At 41.1% G+C, this 19,499-nt stretch overlaps 2 protein-coding genes and 1 pseudogene across 2 annotated transcripts; 1 reads left to right on the forward strand and 2 right to left on the reverse strand.

Moving 5' to 3' along the window:
- Positions 1-2,265: 2,265 nt before the first annotated feature.
- LOC27208956 lies at positions 2,266-3,361 on the reverse strand (annotated as a pseudogene).
- A 5,389-nt stretch (positions 3,362-8,750) lies between these two features.
- On the forward strand, positions 8,751-18,026 carry LOC6738233 (palmitoleoyl-protein carboxylesterase NOTUM). The gene is made up of 4 exons (XM_002085009.4): positions 8,751-9,215; positions 14,589-14,982; positions 15,050-15,562; positions 15,628-18,026. Exons 1-4 carry the CDS (start codon positions 9,141-9,143, stop codon positions 16,659-16,661), a joined length of 2,016 nt encoding a protein of 671 aa, XP_002085045.1. The 5' UTR covers positions 8,751-9,140; the 3' UTR covers positions 16,662-18,026.
- A 7-nt stretch (positions 18,027-18,033) lies between these two features.
- On the reverse strand, positions 18,034-18,504 carry LOC27209344 (kunitz-type serine protease inhibitor PILP-1). The gene is made up of 2 exons (XM_016184779.3): positions 18,347-18,504; positions 18,034-18,283 (listed from the first exon to the last, which is right to left on the reverse strand). The coding sequence occupies exons 1-2, from the start codon at positions 18,486-18,488 to the stop codon at positions 18,087-18,089; spliced, it is 339 nt and encodes a 112-aa protein (XP_016032082.1). The 5' UTR covers positions 18,489-18,504; the 3' UTR covers positions 18,034-18,086.
- Between the last annotated feature and the right edge of the window lie 995 nt (positions 18,505-19,499).

Here is a 19,499-nt window from a genome sequence, read left to right on the forward strand (position 1 = left end):
CTGGTCATTAAGCTATATTTTATTGTATATAAATTACTTGGCTGTTTATAGATTAAAAAATTGATAATTAACTATTCTTAGGTACATAGGTACACATAGGTAACATAGGTACACTGTATAAGTTTGTAGAGTTTTAATATTACTAAAAATAGTATAACAAACACTTAATGGAATGACAACTATTTGATTATTCATTTTAATTGTTAAACAAATTTTAATTATGTAAACAAAGTACACTTTCTGTACCAAAGCAAGATAAGTCTACAAACTCATTAACCAATAATAAAAGTTAAATCAGATCTCTAATCATAAATTTAGTTTGTCTATTCAAATCCTTTTTAAACTTTCAGTTAATGGACTTTCGCTATTATAATAATAATTATAATTAATAATATACTTATATGCTAGGCAAACAACAAATGGTTAATTAATGACATACTATTGTTTACTATTGTAAAAAATGCCCATAGAACATTTGATCCTTTTGACGAGATCAAAGTGGTTTGCCTCTGAAACTGGAGAATGTTATTTTTTTCGGCATATGAACGTGGAAATGGAAATAGAGAATGGTTCCGGGTTCTGGAGAAGAACTTCTGGGCGCGGCGGAGGGGCGTGGCAACCGGTGACATATGTAGGTTGCGCTTAGTAGCTTAGAATCAAAGTCGGATCAGCGCAAAATTCTGTGATCTTCTCTGATCTCCAGCGATTGCGCTCTGCCGACGTCGCTGCCGCTGCCGCTGCTCTGCCGCTGTCGGCTGAACACTTTGATGTCCTAATTGGTTTATTACTTTGTCGGCATCTCCAGTCTTCTTTGTGTTTCTGTTTTTTTCTCTCCACCTATCCAGAACGCTCTCCCTCTCTCCATGCACTGGGAAATATTGAGTACTTGAATGCGTTACAGATACAGATATTTTATAGTTTAAAGTTAAGAAAAGCACTAATAATTAAGCATATAAATTTAAATAAAGGATAAATAGTAAAATCATGAAATGAGTATAAATATTATAGTCAATTATTGTCTGTCCATTATTCATATATAATAATTACATTATAATAACAATGAGATTCTAAAACTACATTAAAATGTATCTTATGTATGCATATATTTAAATATTTATTCCAACAAAACTATGAATTTAAAGTGTTGCATTTTTAAATTATTTTTCAAAGAATGTTCATATACTTAAATACTCTCTGAAATTTAAGTTTACATAGAAATATAACCAGCATATAAAAAGATTTAATATAATTTTCCCTATGCAATATTTTCCGGTGCACTTTCTGCTGTGGCTGAAGTCTGTTTTATGCCGTTGCCTGTTTTATTTATTTCTTTATTTCCCTGGGCTTTCATGCTGCAGCCAGGGACTTGGGTTGAGATACGACCTGGGGCCCGGCTTTGGCCCGAAATGGAGCTTAACGAGTGAGCACGCGCACAGAACGGGATGGTTGATGGCTGATGGTCGATGGTCGATGGGATGGTATGGTATGGTATGGTCGCTGGGCCCCGGGGCACCGAGATCCCGAACTGGAAAACGATCTACCCAAGCTCCCCAGCCCAGAGCCCAGAGAATTCCCCATTGGAAGCCCCGACCCCAGCCGCTCTTAGCCTTAACAATGTTGCCGCGTGTGCGCTCAATCAACATGTTGCGATATCAGCGCAATTTGTCATCTTATAAACAACAGAGAGCGCGGCTGAAATTCTCATTCTGGCCAGGTCCGATGGCATCGTGATCAGAAGCAGTTTAGCCACTGCCCGGGCTAAAAGCAGAACAACAGCAGAAAAGCAGACCATCGGAACATCACAATGGCCAACTACCAGGAAACCGTTTTCCCAAATCGCCCATCTTCCATCTTATAGCCCACATATCCCATCCCATCCCATCCCACAGCTCACATCTTATATCTCAGTTCGTTTGCTGTGCGGTGGTCCTGTGTGAAGTTCGCCGTATTCAAAGCACAAGAAAACTCAATCAAGGGCCTCGTAAATCTTGGCACAATTTGATGAGTGCACAGTGGGAGACAATGGGCATGGGCCGTGACCCGTGCACAGTGGGCTTGCTACCATTTTATGGTATGGCGTTAAGGATTCCTTACAGCAACTTCAACTGTCTAGAATATTCCTGCAATGGGTAGCAGTTTTTGACAAACATTTCTAACTAATTGAAATAGTAGATAAAATGGAATTCGTAATTTAGAAAATAATCAAAATTTATGTAATATCTAACAAAAATTAAAATAAAAAAGAAAAGAAAATAAAGTTTTTTAGGGAAAATCGTTTTGGTTGTGTGAAATTTATTAAACTTCAAAGCACAGATTATAGATGACTTATTGACTTATAAAATCAATATATAAATATATATATGTAATATATAATATCAATAGATTACTTTCAAATCAAGGGAAGTAAAATTTTTAAGCAATTGACTTGTGTATCCGTACCACTGTGCTGCCCAGCAAGTGGTTCCAAATTTCTCGGCTTATTGATTATGGCCGACGCATCGGCGCATTGGCGCATCCAGTTCCATTTCCGATTCGTCATCATTGCCACCAGCTGTGAGATTCTTGAGGATTCAATCGGAGCTATGATGGCGCGATGTGTGTGGCGGATGTGTTTTGACATTTCGAGTTGCTCGAAATGGGAATCTCGTCGTCTTCCAACCCGTAGTCGGATCATCAAAAGTGATGCGTCGAAGTGGCGAGCGGGGCTGGTGTCGATTCCGCCGCTGATCCGGGGCATTATTGATCGTCCCCGGGTGTCCCGCTGTTGTGATCCGGTCGCAGCAGGCGTTCCTCCGATCCTCCGGCTGCAACAATGGCATCGTTGTCCCATAATCTACACACCACCATCGGCGGACCTTTTGAAGGTCCTTTGGGCCAAAGGCGAACACACACGCCGCCGCATAGCAGCATATGCAAAACACAATGAGGTTCTTTGAAGCGCATCGCATTCCCCTCCTTCAGGTAAGCGACAATTATTTATCTTACAAATTTACCTGAAATTAAATACTTTCGTTTGACGGCGCTGCTGCGCAATGCAGCGCTACACAAAAGGCGACAAATTCCCCCTTTTTGCCATGTGTGCGTCGTGTTTTCATTTTTTTGTCTTTAATCAGCGGCTGTTGCTTTGATCACCATCTCGGGATCGCCATTGCCATCAGCACCACCTGACAAGGTGCTACGTTTAAGTCCCTCCCTGCTTCCTGGCTGCCCACCTATGTACCTGCGCTCGAAGGTGTGACAAGTCAGCGGATTTGCGTGTTGCTTCTTGCGAAATATTTAAAATGCAAGATTATCGCCCAAAAAGGCTAGCTTGCCGCACATAATCCTGCCGCTGCAGCAGGCTCTCCAATTTTAACCAACCAACTTACACAGAGAATATTTATACTCGGCTATAAAAAGTGAAAAACTCGAGTTAAAAAGATGACTTTTTGAACTATTTTTGAATTATAAGATTTTATTTGATATCCCTTACTTCAAATAATTACACTGTTAAATGTTAAAGTGGAAAAACGAAATGTAAAACATAGTTTATATTATCTAAAATGGTTAAAAATGTATTAATAACAAAAGAAAAAGCTATTTCCTTTGAAATACTCCATATTTCGGAAAATAAATATGAAATATTTCTTTGTTTTCATTTCTCCCTGTGTACAAAATAATGCCGTTTTTGATCTTGCCGTGTGCTCGACTAATTAGCAAAGAAAGCCACAGAAACAGCGAAGAGAGCGGTGGATGTAGGAACAAAACCATTTCGATTAAAGCAAAATCCACCGACAACTAATTCAATCCAATAATAATCGCGCAATCATAATTACACGAATCTTTCGAAAGAGTAATCCAGACCCAGTTTCAGTCGCAGTCCCGATCCCGATCCCAGTCCCAATCCCAAAGAAAGACACAAACGAAGATCAACCGACCGACCGACCGACCGGCTGAGCGATCTTAGCCGGAATTCTATTGCCGCCTGTGGCAACAACAACAACTGCAACAAGAACAACAGCAGCGGCAGCGGCAGCACTAACAATAACAACGTCAACAACAACAGGTTGCCGCCGCCTGAAGTGCTTCGTGGCCCAGACAAACGTTAAGATTGTAATAACCATGTTAAAAGCAATTTACGTTTAAAGTGCTACCGTGATACGCCGCCGATGCGTTTCTTGATTAAGAACAGAGGGGATGCTGGAAAAAGAAGGAAAGGGAGAGGGGAGAGAGGAGAGAGGAGGCGAGGAGGTCCAGGAACTGGACTTGCATTTATTTGGCGGCAAGAAATGCGCATACCCGTTACCTGACCAACAATAGGGTATGTTGCACTCCACATAACAAACGAGATTAAGAAACTATGGTGTTCCTAAAAAATATTTAATGCCATATCAATCTGATTATTTATATTTTTTAACATTTATCTAAAAGTGTTTAATTATTAAGCTTTATAAATGTTATATTTAGTGCAATTGATATAAATATGGGGTGTAGCTTAAAAGGAATATCGTGTATCTTACAAAGATATATTATCTCGAGGAATCCACGAACGCTCATAAGTATGCAACATAATGTATATTACAGCATAAATAATAATGTTTATATATCTAAAATTCTAGAATCATTATTACTAAAATTCTAGAATCATTATTACTATAGTAAGTTTTATGTTAAGAAAGAAAGCTGCCATATAAAATTCCTTTTCTAGTTAGCTAAATACAATTAATGCAAGTAAAAATGCAAGTTAGTAGTTGGTTGAAATGACCTTAAGGGAGAAAGTAGAGGGTATCCTATAGTCGAGGCATCTTCTTCTTTCACGTTTTTATTTGGCTCCTTTGGGAACTTTCCTTTCATATTCACAGTCCACTTAACACGCGCGTCGCACAATGCGCCTCAAAACACAAATGAGCAGAGTTCTGCGCATGCGTCGCTGTTGCTGCTGCTGTTGCTGTTGCTGATGTTGCTGCTGCCCCAACGGTGGCGTTGGTAACCTCAGAAAATCTGTGCTGGCGGCGCGCTTTGATGTTCGGAATGGCGTGTGCCCCAATGCAGAGATTTTCGCTTTGTTGTTTCGCCGACTTTGTCTACGTCTTCGTTGCCGGCCAACAACAACAACATCGCCATGCAACAGCAATTTGCCGCCAAGTGGACCGCAGCAGCAGCAGCAGCACAAACCTGAGGAGCGTGCAACATTGGAGTGTGCGATCCGAGAGAGTGCCACCAGAAAGTGGTTGCCCCATGGCCAAGTGTGGAAACCATTTCAGGCATCTCTGGCGGTCTATGTAGCTACCATAGAGCTGAACGCTTATTGAACAAATCAGTTATTTCTAAGAGATAAGAAAATTAATAGAAATTTAATCAGAAATTAAGGTTTAACAATAACTTTTGTAAAATCATATCCAGATTTATCATAATGATTATCTCTGCATTTGCCCAAGGGTACGTTCTTCAAATATTTTAAATCTTATATTCCTAAAAATCAAATAATTTTCTAGTTTCTCCTTATGAAGATTGCTATTGCTAAAACTAGTAAGTTTGTTTATGAATAAAATGTTTACCTTAATTTACAGTATTTAAATGATATAACTATATTTGCATAAGTCACACATACCTGAAATATAACTTTTTAAGGATTTTAGAATTTGTTCTAGTGGTTTTTCTTTATTTAAATAAAGTTGCAATAAAAATATAGTTTCAGTAAAATCCTTTAAAATTTCCATAAAGCACCTGGTGACCATGCCACATCACTGACCTCCGTCAATTGAGAGCAATGCAATTATGAATCCCGGCTGAAATATATTAGAGATGCTCGCTCCGCCGGCTGATGGATGAGAAATGCTGCTGCCGACTGGAGTTTGGATGCTGGATTCTGGATGCTGGATGCTGGAGCCTCTGCGCACCTGTTGCGTTTCCCACAGCGAGCGGCCGCTTTGGTTTTTCGCAAAATAAAGATGAAGAAACGCCGGAGAACAGTTGCGCAGCGGATCCTGAAATCGGGCAAAAGGATCAAAGGACGTGACCGTGACTGGGCCGAACCGATAATAAAGTTGTGCATTAAATGAAATTTTAATTGCTTATCGGCGACCGGCGATCCGGGAGCCCATCTGTTGGGATTAGAGCGGCCGAATGGCCGACTCGATTGATGTCAAGCGATCGGTCGGTCGGCGCTTTGAAGATTATGCCCAAAGTTATGAGGCTGAGGTAGAGGCTCTGTATTCCAGGTGCTCCGTTCTCCAGGTGATCGGATCGGCCTATGCGAAATTATATAGCTCAGCAGCGGTGGTAGCGATGTAGCAGCTTTAACTACGCAGTGCCTGTCGCTTCCTCGCCGTCCTCTTTCTCGTCATCGTCATCGTCATCATCCTCATCATCATCATCATCGTCATCATCTTCCGCTGGGGCATCGCATCAGCTGGCGCTGCTGCTTGTTGCTTGCTGCTTGCTATTTGCTGCATGCGGCAGAAGATGAAACGCGGCGGCAACACTTTGATGCGGCCAAGATCAAAGCCGCCGATTGTTTACATAATAGTGGCCTTTGAAACGGAACAATAGAATGCCAGGATCAAAGACACCGACCAGTTTACCCGGTTAGTGCGCTTAAGCGAAATGAATGTCCATGTCCGTCCGCCCGTGATCTGTTTTTCCTGGCCCCACACCGCAAGAAAATTTTGGCTTTTTGGGATCAGTAAAAATAATTTGAGTAAGCTTTATCAAATTGGCACAACAATTACCATCTAGTTTTTTCAGTGAGTACTTTTATTAACCAAGTTAGCTAAAATTTTTAATTAATTAATTTTGGACAAAGGGTTTTCCCAGTGTAGTAAAAGTAGCACACCTTGCTGGGGTTGGAAACAACACCGCTTTGCGTGCTGCGGTAAAGTAAAGTTTTTAGGCGAACAACGAAAATAATACAAATTGTTTTTGACACTTATCAGAATACATAGGATTTGTGACTTTCGTTCAAAAAAAAACATTTTATTGTATTCCGTAATTAAGAGTTACATTAATTTAATAATAAATCAATTTCAGTTAACTACATAGCTTAACAACATTTTATATGTTTTCTTAACTATTTTATAATTTATGTTGAAGGTCTTGTTGCTACAATAAATATAACTACATATTTTATATAAAAGTTTAGAAAATTTAAAGTCGCATTACAAATATAAAAGCACTATTCGAATCTAAGATAGCAAGAAATAAACAAATCATTAAAGTTTAAATGCAACAATTTGTTCTTACCCAATTTTAACAAAAAAAATATATTAACATTAAAATATTTTGTTAATGCCACAATATTTTACGGTGCAGTAAAAGTAGCACTCATCACAGCCAGATGATCATCCCGATGGCAAAATCGTCATGGAGTGTCTTTGAATTTGTGCTGCTGTAATTGCTGCAGTTGCTGTTGCAGCAGCCGAAGGAGTTGCAACTGCAACTGCGACTGCAACTGCTGCTGCTGCTGATTGCGCGTCAAATGTTTATGGCATTCATCGCGTGCTGGCGGCGTTTTAATTGCTGGAACGGCACAAGCGCCAAGTGGCTGGTAGATGGTAGATGGCCACGCTGCGTATGAGCAATGCGAGCATCAATAATCTCCTGAGATGCTGCCGCCGCCGTTGTCGCATAATAATTGCGTGTACTTAATGCATAAATATTGCACTGAATCGGACTGGTCGACCGGGTCGGCTCCTTTCTATTTGCCACTTTTAAGTTTGCCGCCGCCGTCGCCGCCAGTTGGACATCATTTTTTCAGGCGCTGTTTTGTTTTTCTCATTTTTCTCTCCTTGCCTTCTTCCTTTAGGCCTACAATTTCTATTGAAGCAGCGCTGCGGCGGCGGCGAACAGCTAAAATCAATTTGGTCAGTGATAAAATTTTTCGCAAAAGCGAATCAATTTTATGCTTGTGCCGGGGTGTTGTTGAGGCGGGGGTAAATCGTAAAAAGTATTTCGATTTCGGGGCCAAATACGGCAAAAATCAAAAGGCCCAAAACCCAAAAAAAAAAAAGATTTTTTAATGATCTCTTATTAATTGAGTTTGCTTTATAGAAGAAGAAGAGTGTGGCAAGGGTCTGCTGGCGGAACGGGGAATTCGCCTTTAGATTTACAATTAGATAAAAGTCGCTGGCTACTTTATTGAGATTTTATGTCTTTAAGCCGCATCCAAGCTGCCGAATGTCCCATATCAAAATTGCTCCGTTTCCACGAAACGCCGACAGCCATAAAACACCAAATGACCCAGCCAAAAACAAAAAAAAAATAAAAGGGAAAACAATAAAAGCATATATATGCGATGAGCGAATTATGAGAGAGAGAGCATTATAATTGCAATTACACTAAATTAGCATTAACCGCGCAAAACGAACAAAAAATGAGGCGCAGTCAAAAAACAAAAGACTTAGGCAACGAACTCGAGCGAGAAGACCAGAAGCGCGTTGAGTTTCATTTCGGCATTCGATTAAGCAGATCAAAGGGAACCTTAATACGCTTATTAACAAGTAGCTGCTGCTGTTGCTGCTGCTACCGTCGCTGCCACTGCCACCGCCTCTCAGTTGGCGTCGCAGTTGCAGCGCTGCCCGCGATTCTCTCAAATTGCATTGCCCTGCAGTTTATTATTAGTTTTGTTATTATTTTGCGTATTCTAAACAAAAACGCAGTACCGCCGCGAAGCGAGAGCACGTGAGAGAGAGGGAGAGCAACGACGTCGACCGCAGCAGCGAAGGCGGCAGCGGCAGCGGCGCTAGCAGAGCGGCAACAGCAACTTCGGCACTTCCACAGCGCAAGGTAAAAATTTCATTCCGTGGCGAGCATTCGACGTGAGCGGACGTTTTGAGCGCGTGTGCCGTGCCGCAGATAACGAAACATCGCAGTGCTATCACCAGAATTGAAAACAGAATCGCATCAAATACATTATACTTCACAGTTGAATGACGAGAAATCAGAAAAGAAAAAATCCCCCGCCCATTTATAAAAAAATCAAAATCACAAGTTGATAAGTGCCAAAACAAAAATCAATACCGATCGCATACAATGCAGCGCCCCAAAAAGTGCTCAAAACTGTGCTGAACAAATATTATAAAAAAAAATAACAAAATAAGCAAAACAAACAACAGAAAATCTATATTTAATCTATACTATATCTATGTGTAATCGAATCGAAAATGGCAGTCGAACAAATTGATAAAATGGCAGCTAAAGCCGGAGAAGCTACAAAAAAATGGATTAAGCCACAGCAGGTGAGTTATCAAAAGCGAACGCCGCAATACGGTAGCCCCACAAATGAAATATGAAGCTGCTGCGAAATATTATCAAAAAATAAATAAAAATTAATATAATCGAAAGAGCGGGGGGATATCAAAAGTTGCCGCTTAAGCTGAAAACCCAAAAAATACAGTAGCACGTCAATTAAAATTAATAGCTTCCGACTTAAGCCGCTGGCCAGGTTGTGAGAACTCGGTGGAGAAAACACCGAAAACTGAAAACCCTCTACAGCTTTATTTACGACATTTGCATAGTCGGGTCGAAATCAATTTGAAAATCCTTTGCAAGGGCATAAAAAACGAGATTAAATTTGCCTGCGTGCGCAAAAAGCCACAGAAAAGGCGGAAAACAAAAACAGCAAAGAAAAATAAGTTGCAGATTGGCGATGGGATGGGTGGGGAGGGGAGGGGGTAGTCGGCTGGTGCGGATGGGAAGAAAACAAAAAGGCCGACAGAAATGAGCGGGGAATGGGTCTTTAAGTGTAGCTAACCAAAAACCCTCATCAGCAGCAGCAACAACAAAGTGCAGGCCGCCTTCGTGCGCCCCACTTCGCTCCAAACTGGAGATCCCCCGACATCCCCAGATCCCCACATCCCCATAGCCATGCCACAGCCACATCTACTCCACTCCTCGGCCGTAGTAGCTACTGTTTTCAAAGTTAAGATCAATGAGTGCGACGACGATGCCTTGGGTTTTTGTAGTTGGCCCGAACTGCACGGCAAACAATTTTATTGCTTATATAAAACCAGAGGGATTTTCAGTAATCTGAATAGCTTGCTGATCATTGCCTGCAGCTTTGTCTTTAACTTTAAGGTGTTTAAGGTATATAAAACTTAAACACAGACTGCTAAACGTTTTAGATTAAATCAGCCAGCTGAATACATATATATACCATATATATATAAATGCTGTGTTAATTGATTTTAGTTACTTAACTATTAGCTAGTACAACTTCTAATAACAAATAGATTTCATTTAATGCTTCGATTACATTTGACCCTTTATTAACTAACTAACACTCTGCATCAAAAACTATGAAAATCATTTTAATGTTAAAGATCGCCCCCAAAATTTCTCTCGGTGCCCTGCTGGCCAGCTTCGATCTGCTTTGCAACATGCCGCAAACATACACGAGTCCATGGGCGGCAAAGTACAAAGCCGAAAACGGCACGGGTTTAGCGCGCTCGGAGTAAAAAGCGATCAGCGGGCAGCAAGCGGTAAAGGCGACCGCTTGGCAGACGTGCGCACATCCACAGATACAGATACTCAGATACAGATACAAACACAGATGCAGATACTCAGATCAGGCCGGTCTAATAACGCTGCTGTTGGCACTGGCTACACGTTTCGGCGGCTTCGCTTTTGTTGTTGCCGCTCCACTACCGCTTCATACCCATACCCATACCCATATACCCCTTCGGATTCCCATTCCCATTCCCGCTGGCCTGCGGCTTCATTTGAGGCTGCTTCCGAATTACCTGCGCCTTTGCCATGCCAGCAATGCAGTAGCAACAGCAGCCACTGCGTTATTTCCCTGCCATAAAAAGTATTAAATTGCCGCAAACAGGTGTATTTTTATGCCCGCCAGGCAGAGGAAAACAACTGAAACCATAAGGGGCGGAGCGTTCAGGTTTCGGGAACTGCAATTATGAGCGCCTAGGCCCGTGGCTTTAACTATTCTAAACATTATATTACAACAACAACAGCAAATAGCGCAATTCAGGTCACAAACGCTGAACAAATCAATCTTTTACAGCTGGCCAGGATTAGGCAGGTAAAAGTGGGAAAGTTAGCAAATTGCCATGGAAAATTAGCACGCAAAGTTATGCAGTGCGAAAAACCATAAAGATGACTAAGTGTGGATTTTTATCTTTCAAGTTATATATAAATTTTCAAATATTAATTTAATAATTTAAGCGAAACATAAACATATTTTTCTGACATTATTATACTATATAATCATTGTTGTTTGGTAAATTTGAAAACATAGATACTTTAGTTTCTGTAACTCATAAAGGCTGCTTAATGACAAATAAATATTAATAAATATTACTATTGTTCTCTGGTTTTCTAATACGATCGCTTATATTTTGGCAATATTTTTTTTTTAAATTTTTTATTTTATTTGTTAAGAGCGCGCTCTCTTTCGTAACGATTCTGGTTACGCGCGCAAACTGAAGGCAATTGTAGCCGGCAAACAACAGAGAGACCGGGACAGAGACAGCGATATGGGTGGGGTGAAAGAGACGGGGCAACGCAAATCAAACAAACTGGCAGCAGGAACCACAACAACAGCAAATAAAACAATAATAACAATAACAAGAACAAGAACAACAAGTGCCATGAGAACGGCAACGGAAGTTTATTTATGCCCCAGACCGCTGTTTGTTTAAGCGTATTGCGATAAGCTGCGAGTGACTGAAAAAGCGCTCGTCCGTTTGTAGTTGTTGTTGCTGCTTGTGGCATTGTTGTTGCTGCTGCAAGTGCGCCAAGAATAACAACAACAACAACAATGGCAGCGAAGTGGAGCTGCCTCCACTTTTCCGATCGCAGCGACGACGGCCTCCCTTTGATTTGGACAAGGTCGTTATGGATTGTGCTTAGATAATTCAAAGTACAGGCAAGCCTCGCTAAGTCAAACAACTAGCAGAAATTATTCAAAAATTAATAAATTTTTGTATGTACGTTAGATTTTTTTTAAAGAATTTTTATTTATATATGTTACTCATTTTAAAGCATATTGTTTTTAAATTAAGATCTCAACTTGGGTATATTTGTATAGTCCATGGAATGACAAATTACAATTGAAATATCTGAATAATTGACATTAATTTATATCAGCCATTGCAAATATGGTTTAATCTATTTGAAATCGAATCAACTTTCACGAATTGCCATAACTCGCAATCCCTAAGCTAATGCAAATGGCAATTCGATTAAAAACACTTAAAAGGGGCGCACATTTGCAGTCAATTGCCACCGCAATCGAATCAAATCGAATCAAATCGAATCAAATCAATTCAAGTCGCAACGGGGCGTATACTCGATTTTTTTAATAAATGAAAAATAAAAAAAAAACCATGCATATAAAGAACGCTTAGCGCCATCGCGTCGCAAACGCGAGCGAGTATTTGCAGCAATTAATAAAAACTGACAATATAATCGGTGCGACAAGTAGTTGGCTGCCAGCCAGCAACCCAGACATTCGAATCGAATAAAATCGAATGGAATCGCTCCTTTGTCGGCTTTGCCAGTCGGCAAGGGAGGGGGGTAGGGGTAGGTAGCTAGGTGTATGAGTTAAAAAAAGGTGGAAAAAAAGAAGAAAATAAGGCAAAATATTAATAAGCAGTGCCCGCAATTAATAGCGCAACTTAAGACTCTATATAGGGTAATTAAGCGGCGCTTGTGAACATTTTTCCTTTGGCCACGCCGCCTCTGTTTTTGTTTTCTGTTCGTCGGCGCTGCCGTTTTCTTTCGTTTTTTTTTTATTTTGTTATTATTATTATTTCCCCCCACAACAGGTAAACAACAAGTGCAACGTACGCTCACTCGTATCTCTAGGTGTATCTGTATCTGTATCTGTATCTGTTTCTTTGCCGGTGTTTACTCAAACGTAAATCCGCGCACGCACACGTGAAATCTTTTTATTTGTATTTATTTTACTTGTTTTTTGTTGGTTTTTTGTTTTTTTGTTGTTTTTTTTTTGGTTGGTGGTTCATTGTGACCGCAGTTGGCGCAGTTGAACTAATCAACAATGGAAACTACTCATCTGGTGCTGAGGAGCGAGCTCTTGTCAATTTCGTTGTTTGGCGGCAAACATCAGACGGCGAGCGGCTAAGACGACCCGAAAAATATCCAAACCTGTTGTGTAAGCGAAGTGCAGAGTGAAAAAATCTCAAGGGGATGGGGTGAGAACTAGAAGAATGGGGCGGCAAGTTAGGTCTGAATAAGCTGGGCATGGAAGTACTTCCTAAAAAGTATACATAATTAAAACAAGATTTGCTAACAAAAAAGAAGAAAACTATACCTTTTTTGTTAAATAATTATTATGCATGGGAATAAAATTGATTTAAATTTATATTTTGAACTTAACAAATTGATGGCTTTCATAAATCAAGCTTGCGCACATCTTAATCGAAATTTATAAAGCATACTGTCAAATAAAATCAATTCACCATTATTAAAACGTTATCAACTTGGGTATTTGTCAATGATTTTGTTAAACCAAATTTATCTGAATTCCTGCATTTTGCATAATTCATTTGAATTGAGGAGGGGAACCAGATTGTTGGGTTTATAAATACATAAGTGGCAAAACCACCGATATATATGGATATATCTTAATGACGGCTAGCCGGCTACCGTTAGTACCACTTTGCATTCGAATTGAGTTGGCCCAAACGAAATTATACTTTGTAGGCCTTTGGCCAATATAATTGCTAGCGTTTTTTGTTTCGTTTCGTGTTTGTGTCATTTGCATTTCGCTGTCTGCAAATTGTCGTGGCTGGCGGCAACGAATCGGCAGGAATCGGCGGACTTCAAAGGCCCTGTATAAACATTGATTGAAGATTTCTTTACGATTTCTGAATGGTTATTTATGCGGAGGCAAGACCGTAGACAGAATTGACAGACTGACACACTGAGACACTAAAATCGTTGCCCATGCTGTCGGCAAATGTGTTTTGTTGTTCTTATTGTTATTGTCTTATTTACAAATTGCTGGAAAATAGCTAAACAAAAACCCCAACTCGAACTCGAAGTCGAGAATCAGCGAAACGACGAGGCAAATCGCCAGATAGCTCATTTGATTGATGTGTGTAAGAGAGAGAAAAAAAAGGGGGGGAAAAGAAACAACGAGGCGACCTTAAGTTCAAAGCCAAGAACTGGTGATTACCACGCGTCAGCGGCCATGACATTGTCAAATTGAAATTTGTTTGACTGGCCCACGGGGCGTATGATTAACAACAATTTCTTGCCATGTTTGACTAAATACCTTAAGGTTGTCTCTCCTCGCTGCTCTCTATGTAAAAACCAAAAACAACAAGAAATTTACCAAAAAAAAAAAAAAAATGGAGACAAAGGGAAAGGTGGGGGAAAACAACACAACGAAACGGCAGGCGGCAAAAATTTCTTTGATCTTATCGCAAAGCTTCTTGCTCGCATTTTGATCAAAGCAAGTTTTCCGCCAAAAACACACACACAATGGGTCGCGTGAGAGAGCCGTGAGTGATTTTGCGGCCCAAACAGAGAGCAGCATCTCTTCGCTCATCTTAGCCATGTATTGTTAACTTTGTTAACTGTGAACCCACACTAAAAGCAATTCTCTTTGCCGCTCTTTTCTCCATCAGCCGCTGCTATCGCTTTTGCTGCTCTTGGCCACGTTTAGTCAGCTGCCGGCCGTGTGCAGCAGCAGCATCTTGGATGCAGCGAGTCTGCAGGAGAAGGATCCGTTGAGGGACACCAGCATGAACATGATCCAGCGCAACTACATGGTGATGCACTCGGCCAGCGGCTCCGGTGACCACAGCCGCTCCCTGAAGCGCGCCTATCTGGCCAACTCGAGCATCACCTGCAACGACGGCAGCCATGCCGGCTACTATCTGCGCAAGCATCCCAGCTCCAAGAAGTGGATCGTTCTGCTCGAAGGTGGCTGGCACTGCTTCGATGTGCGCTCGTGCCGCTCCAGATGGATGCGACTGCGCCACCTAATGACCTCCTCCCAGTGGCCAGAGACGAGAGATGGTGAGTCTGATACATGAAATAAATTAAATAACAACGATTTCTAATCATTTCATTCTTCGATTTCCAGTTGGAGGCATTCTATCGCCCCATCCCGAGGAGAATCCCTACTGGCACAATGCCAACCATGTGCTCATCCCGTACTGCAGCAGTGATTCGTGGTCGGGAACGCGAACGGAGCCGGATACCAGCGATCGGGAGAACAGCTGGCGGTTCATGGGAGCCCTGATCCTGCGCCAGGTGATCGCCGAGCTGATTCCCGTGGGATTGGGTCGTGTGCCCGGTGGCGAACTGATGCTCGTTGGCTCATCGGCTGGTGGCCTGGGTGTAATGCTCAATTTGGATCGCATTCGAGACTTTCTGGTCAACGAGAAAAAGCTACAGATCACAGTGAGAGGAGTGAGTGACTCGGGTTGGTTCCTGGACAGAGAGCCATACACGCCGGCGGCAGTGGCCTCCAATGAGGCAGTGCGTCAGGGTTGGAAGTTGTGGCAGGGCTTGCTGCCCGAGGAGTGCACCAAAAGTTATCCCACGGAGCCATGGAGGTGTTACTATGGATACCGACTATATCCCACCTTAAAAAGTAAGTTGTCTATGACTTGAAGAGATTATAGACTTTATTTAACCCACATTTTCTCCTGCAAACAGCTCCCCTTTTCGTTTTCCAATGGCTTTTCGACGAGGCCCAAATGCGAGTGGACAATGTTGGAGCACCCGTAACGCCGCAGCAATGGAACTACATCCACGAAATGGGCGGCGCCCTGAGATCCTCGCTGGACAATGTGAGCGCAGTGTTTGCACCCAGTTGCATAGGTCATGGGGTGCTCTTCAAACGGGATTGGGTCAATATCAAGATCGACGATATATCCCTGCCCTCGGCGCTGCGCTGTTGGGAGCACTCAACGCGCAGCCGGCGTCATGACAAGCTCAAGCGTTCCACGGAGCCATCGACGGCGGTCTCGCATCCAGCACATGCCAATAACCAAAGACACCAGCGACACCGTCAGCGGCTGCAGCGCCAGAAGCAGAACAATGTGGCCCAATCTGGAGGGCAGCAGCGTAAGCACAATCACCTGAGCAAGGAGGAGCGAGAGGAGCGGAAGCGATTGCGCCAGGAGCAGCGACAGAGGCGGAAGCAACGCCGCCGCCAGCAGCAGCAAAAGAAGGCCAATGGCGGGCAGGAGCATCGGAATAAGAAGGACAACAGCCCCAAGTCGAGCAATGGCAATGATCAGCGGAAACAGCGACGGCGCCAGCAATTGACAGCCGAGGAAAGGCAGGAGCAGCGCAAGCGGCGCAGGAAGGCGCAGCAGCAGCAGATGAAAATGCAGCGGGAACAGCCGGCGGCGGGAGTTTTCCTGGAAGCGAGTGCGCCCCAGAAGACACGCTCCTCCAACAACGCCTCCGCGGGCACAAAGTCCAAGAAGCGACATCGCGTTCCGCGAGTGCCGGAGAAATGTGGCCTGCGTCTGCTGGAACGCTGCAGTTGGCCGCAATGCAATCACTCGTGTCCCACGCTCACCAATCCCATGACCGGCGAGGAGATGCGCTTCCTCGAGCTGCTCACCGCCTTTGGCTTGGACATCGAGGCGGTGGCCGCCGCTCTGGGAGTCGATATGCACACGCTCAACAACATGGAGCGCACCGAGTTGGTCAACATGCTCACCCAGCAGGCCAACTAGGCTCACCAAATACCCTGTACCCTTTTGAGGGGATTCCAAAGTGGGCATGTAAATCGTAGGAGAAGGAAAATATGCACAATTTCTTAGTTTCTAACTTAAAGCAAACAAAAACTGACTTTTTAACTCTGACAAATTAGTTCAAAATGCTTGAATATTTTTCAAACTACACAAAAGTTTTTAACCTTAACGATGTTAGCTATTCTTTAAATCATTTATAAGAAGTCCTTATTTTTAGTTTTTATTATTTTCGAGAAAAGAGTACCCTACGATTTGCTCGCACTTTTTGGAGGTCCATAGAACTCGAGCCACCCTACTGTAAATAGGCGCCCTGTATATATATAGTTTGTAGGTGGGGCCGCTCTGTACATATTACATAATACCGCCCAAAAAAAAAACACACACACTCACATTAGAGGAGACAACTCCAATTCCTAGAACACACCAAGAAGAAAAGACATGCGCATAGTACCCAGTAATTAAGCAGAATTTATTTATAGTCCTACTCGAACTGCAACTCCTATTCGTATTCGTATTCGTACTCGTACTCGTATTCACATTCACATTCGCCACATTTATTCATTCGCATTCTGCAATCATAATCAAAGAAATGAAATCTGCTTAACGAGAAACTAAACACAAATGCAACCACAAGACTGTTTTTATGTTTTTTTTACATATATACATATATATTGATAAATAGCATAGTTTACATAGATATGGTATGCTTAATGAACGTAAATGTTTATGTAATTTATTTGATAATTTATGGCCCGTTTAGGATTTTACTTGTGTGTGGAATCTAGACTGTTTCAAATGCCCCACGCATATGATTATTATTTTTTTATGTATTTTTTTTTATATACATTTATTTTGTACCTACCTCAGATCAGTAAGAATGAATGAAATTGATAAACAGCTGCCTTCACATATCATTGCGTACCTGTGCAACGAAAATCAAATACTTAATACTTAACTTAATACCGCCCGCATTCCGTTAAATAAAAGAAATAAAAGAAAGAAATAAATAAATACAATAGCTAACCAGAAGCGAAGTGAACAAATCGAATAAATAATTGTAGCAATGTTTGTAAAGAATTTCTAGATAAGCGAGAATAAATCGCACACAAATTAACTATTTAACGCTAGTAACTTATGCTAAGCCTGTACAGAACTGGTTGAAGTTTAGCCCTAAGAATTGTTGTACTTAAACTTAGTGATAATCATAAACGTAATGCAATTCGCAAGCTTATTAGCTTTTGTTAGCGTTGTTCAAATGAACTGGTTATCATTTTCAAAAGATGAAATCGACCAATATTTGAAACAGGAAACCAATCCAATAAACCCGACAAAATAATTAAATGCAAACTCCGTCTAACTATCTATTTATTTATTTATATACACTACTTTTTATATATTTAAACTATTTTATCTTGGTCGTCGGCAGCCTTCACATAATGCTTTTGTGCACCAGCGATTATTATTGCCACCACATCCCAGGTAATTGAATTGTGTGCAGTTTTTTGTCAGTGCATTGTAGTGCCACATATTTTTGTTGGCCGATTTCTTGCACTTGCTTTTGCGATTGTTACCGCCATCCAGATTCCCGGCACACTTTGAATCCTCTAAACAAAAAAAAAGATTCGAAATATAATTCCTGAGTATATTTGCTGTTAAAAACTACTTACTGGGCTTCCCCTTGCATCGAGTTACTCCAGTTACATTCGCAAAAAGGCAAACAGTCATAACCACGGCGATGAGAATCAAAGTGCCATTCCGCATTTTGGCCACAAACTTGCATTCGTGATTTACGATTTTAGAATAAGGCATTAACTTGGCTGGCGCGCCCTTTATAAAGTCCAGTGCTAAAAATATTTATTCAACTTTATTTTTAGCTTGCGATTGTTTTATACAAAAGCTGTGAGGCAAAAACAATAAACCTGCACGTGTTTGTAATAATAGTCTTTTTATAATTCGAAGAACAATTATTTAATATTTCTCCTTTACGTAAGTGAAGACTTTCGGGCTTAAAAGATTTCGTTGGCTAACAAGGTGAATAAACTCAAATTACTTATATACTTTCCTTATATAAATAATCTAGCGAGATTCTAAAAAGCTCTTTACATCAATAGATAAGAGTTAAAATATCGATATTATCGATCATATTTAAATTCCGCTATCAAAATAAATGTCTAATTACATCAGATTTTAATTAGTTGTCTTGTCAACTTTTTCACAGTGATTATATTAATTAAATAATAACTAATTTTGATAATAACCAAATTTGTAAGTCAATGATCCTATAATTCATCACTGCTTTTAGGCTGAACTTTAATAATTCTTCACTATATAAATAATGAGATTCGCATTTTTAGCAATCATTTCAAATCGCCTGACAATGAATTTCCTTTTAATTCTCGCTTTTTTCACTCTGAATGTGGCCATTGCCAACTCGCAATTGCGATGCCATGCTCGATTGCGTAAGTCAAATACATTTCTAGTAATTATGAAATTTAAAAAAATATATAATAAAAAATAATACGATTCAGCGGGTCCTCCGTCATGTTCTGGATCTAGGAACATTGGAACTGCGCTTGGATTGCGATGTGCCCTGAACTTCATGCCCCTGGTGTGGTACTACAACGACAAATCCAGGAGATGCGAAACGATGCCGTATCTTGGATGTGGCGGAAATAGCAATAGATTCTGTTCCCTTCGGGACTGTCGATCCAATTGTTTATAACTTGAACGTTTAAATGAAACTAAACAAAGTTATGGATGCGTCTTCGAAATATTCTACAAATTCATTTGAAAAACTTTATTAAATTGAATTATTTAATA

Source organism: Drosophila simulans, chromosome 3L, assembly GCF_016746395.2.
Source record: "Drosophila simulans strain w501 chromosome 3L, Prin_Dsim_3.1, whole genome shotgun sequence".
Lineage (NCBI taxonomy): Eukaryota > Metazoa > Arthropoda > Insecta > Diptera > Drosophilidae > Drosophila > Drosophila simulans.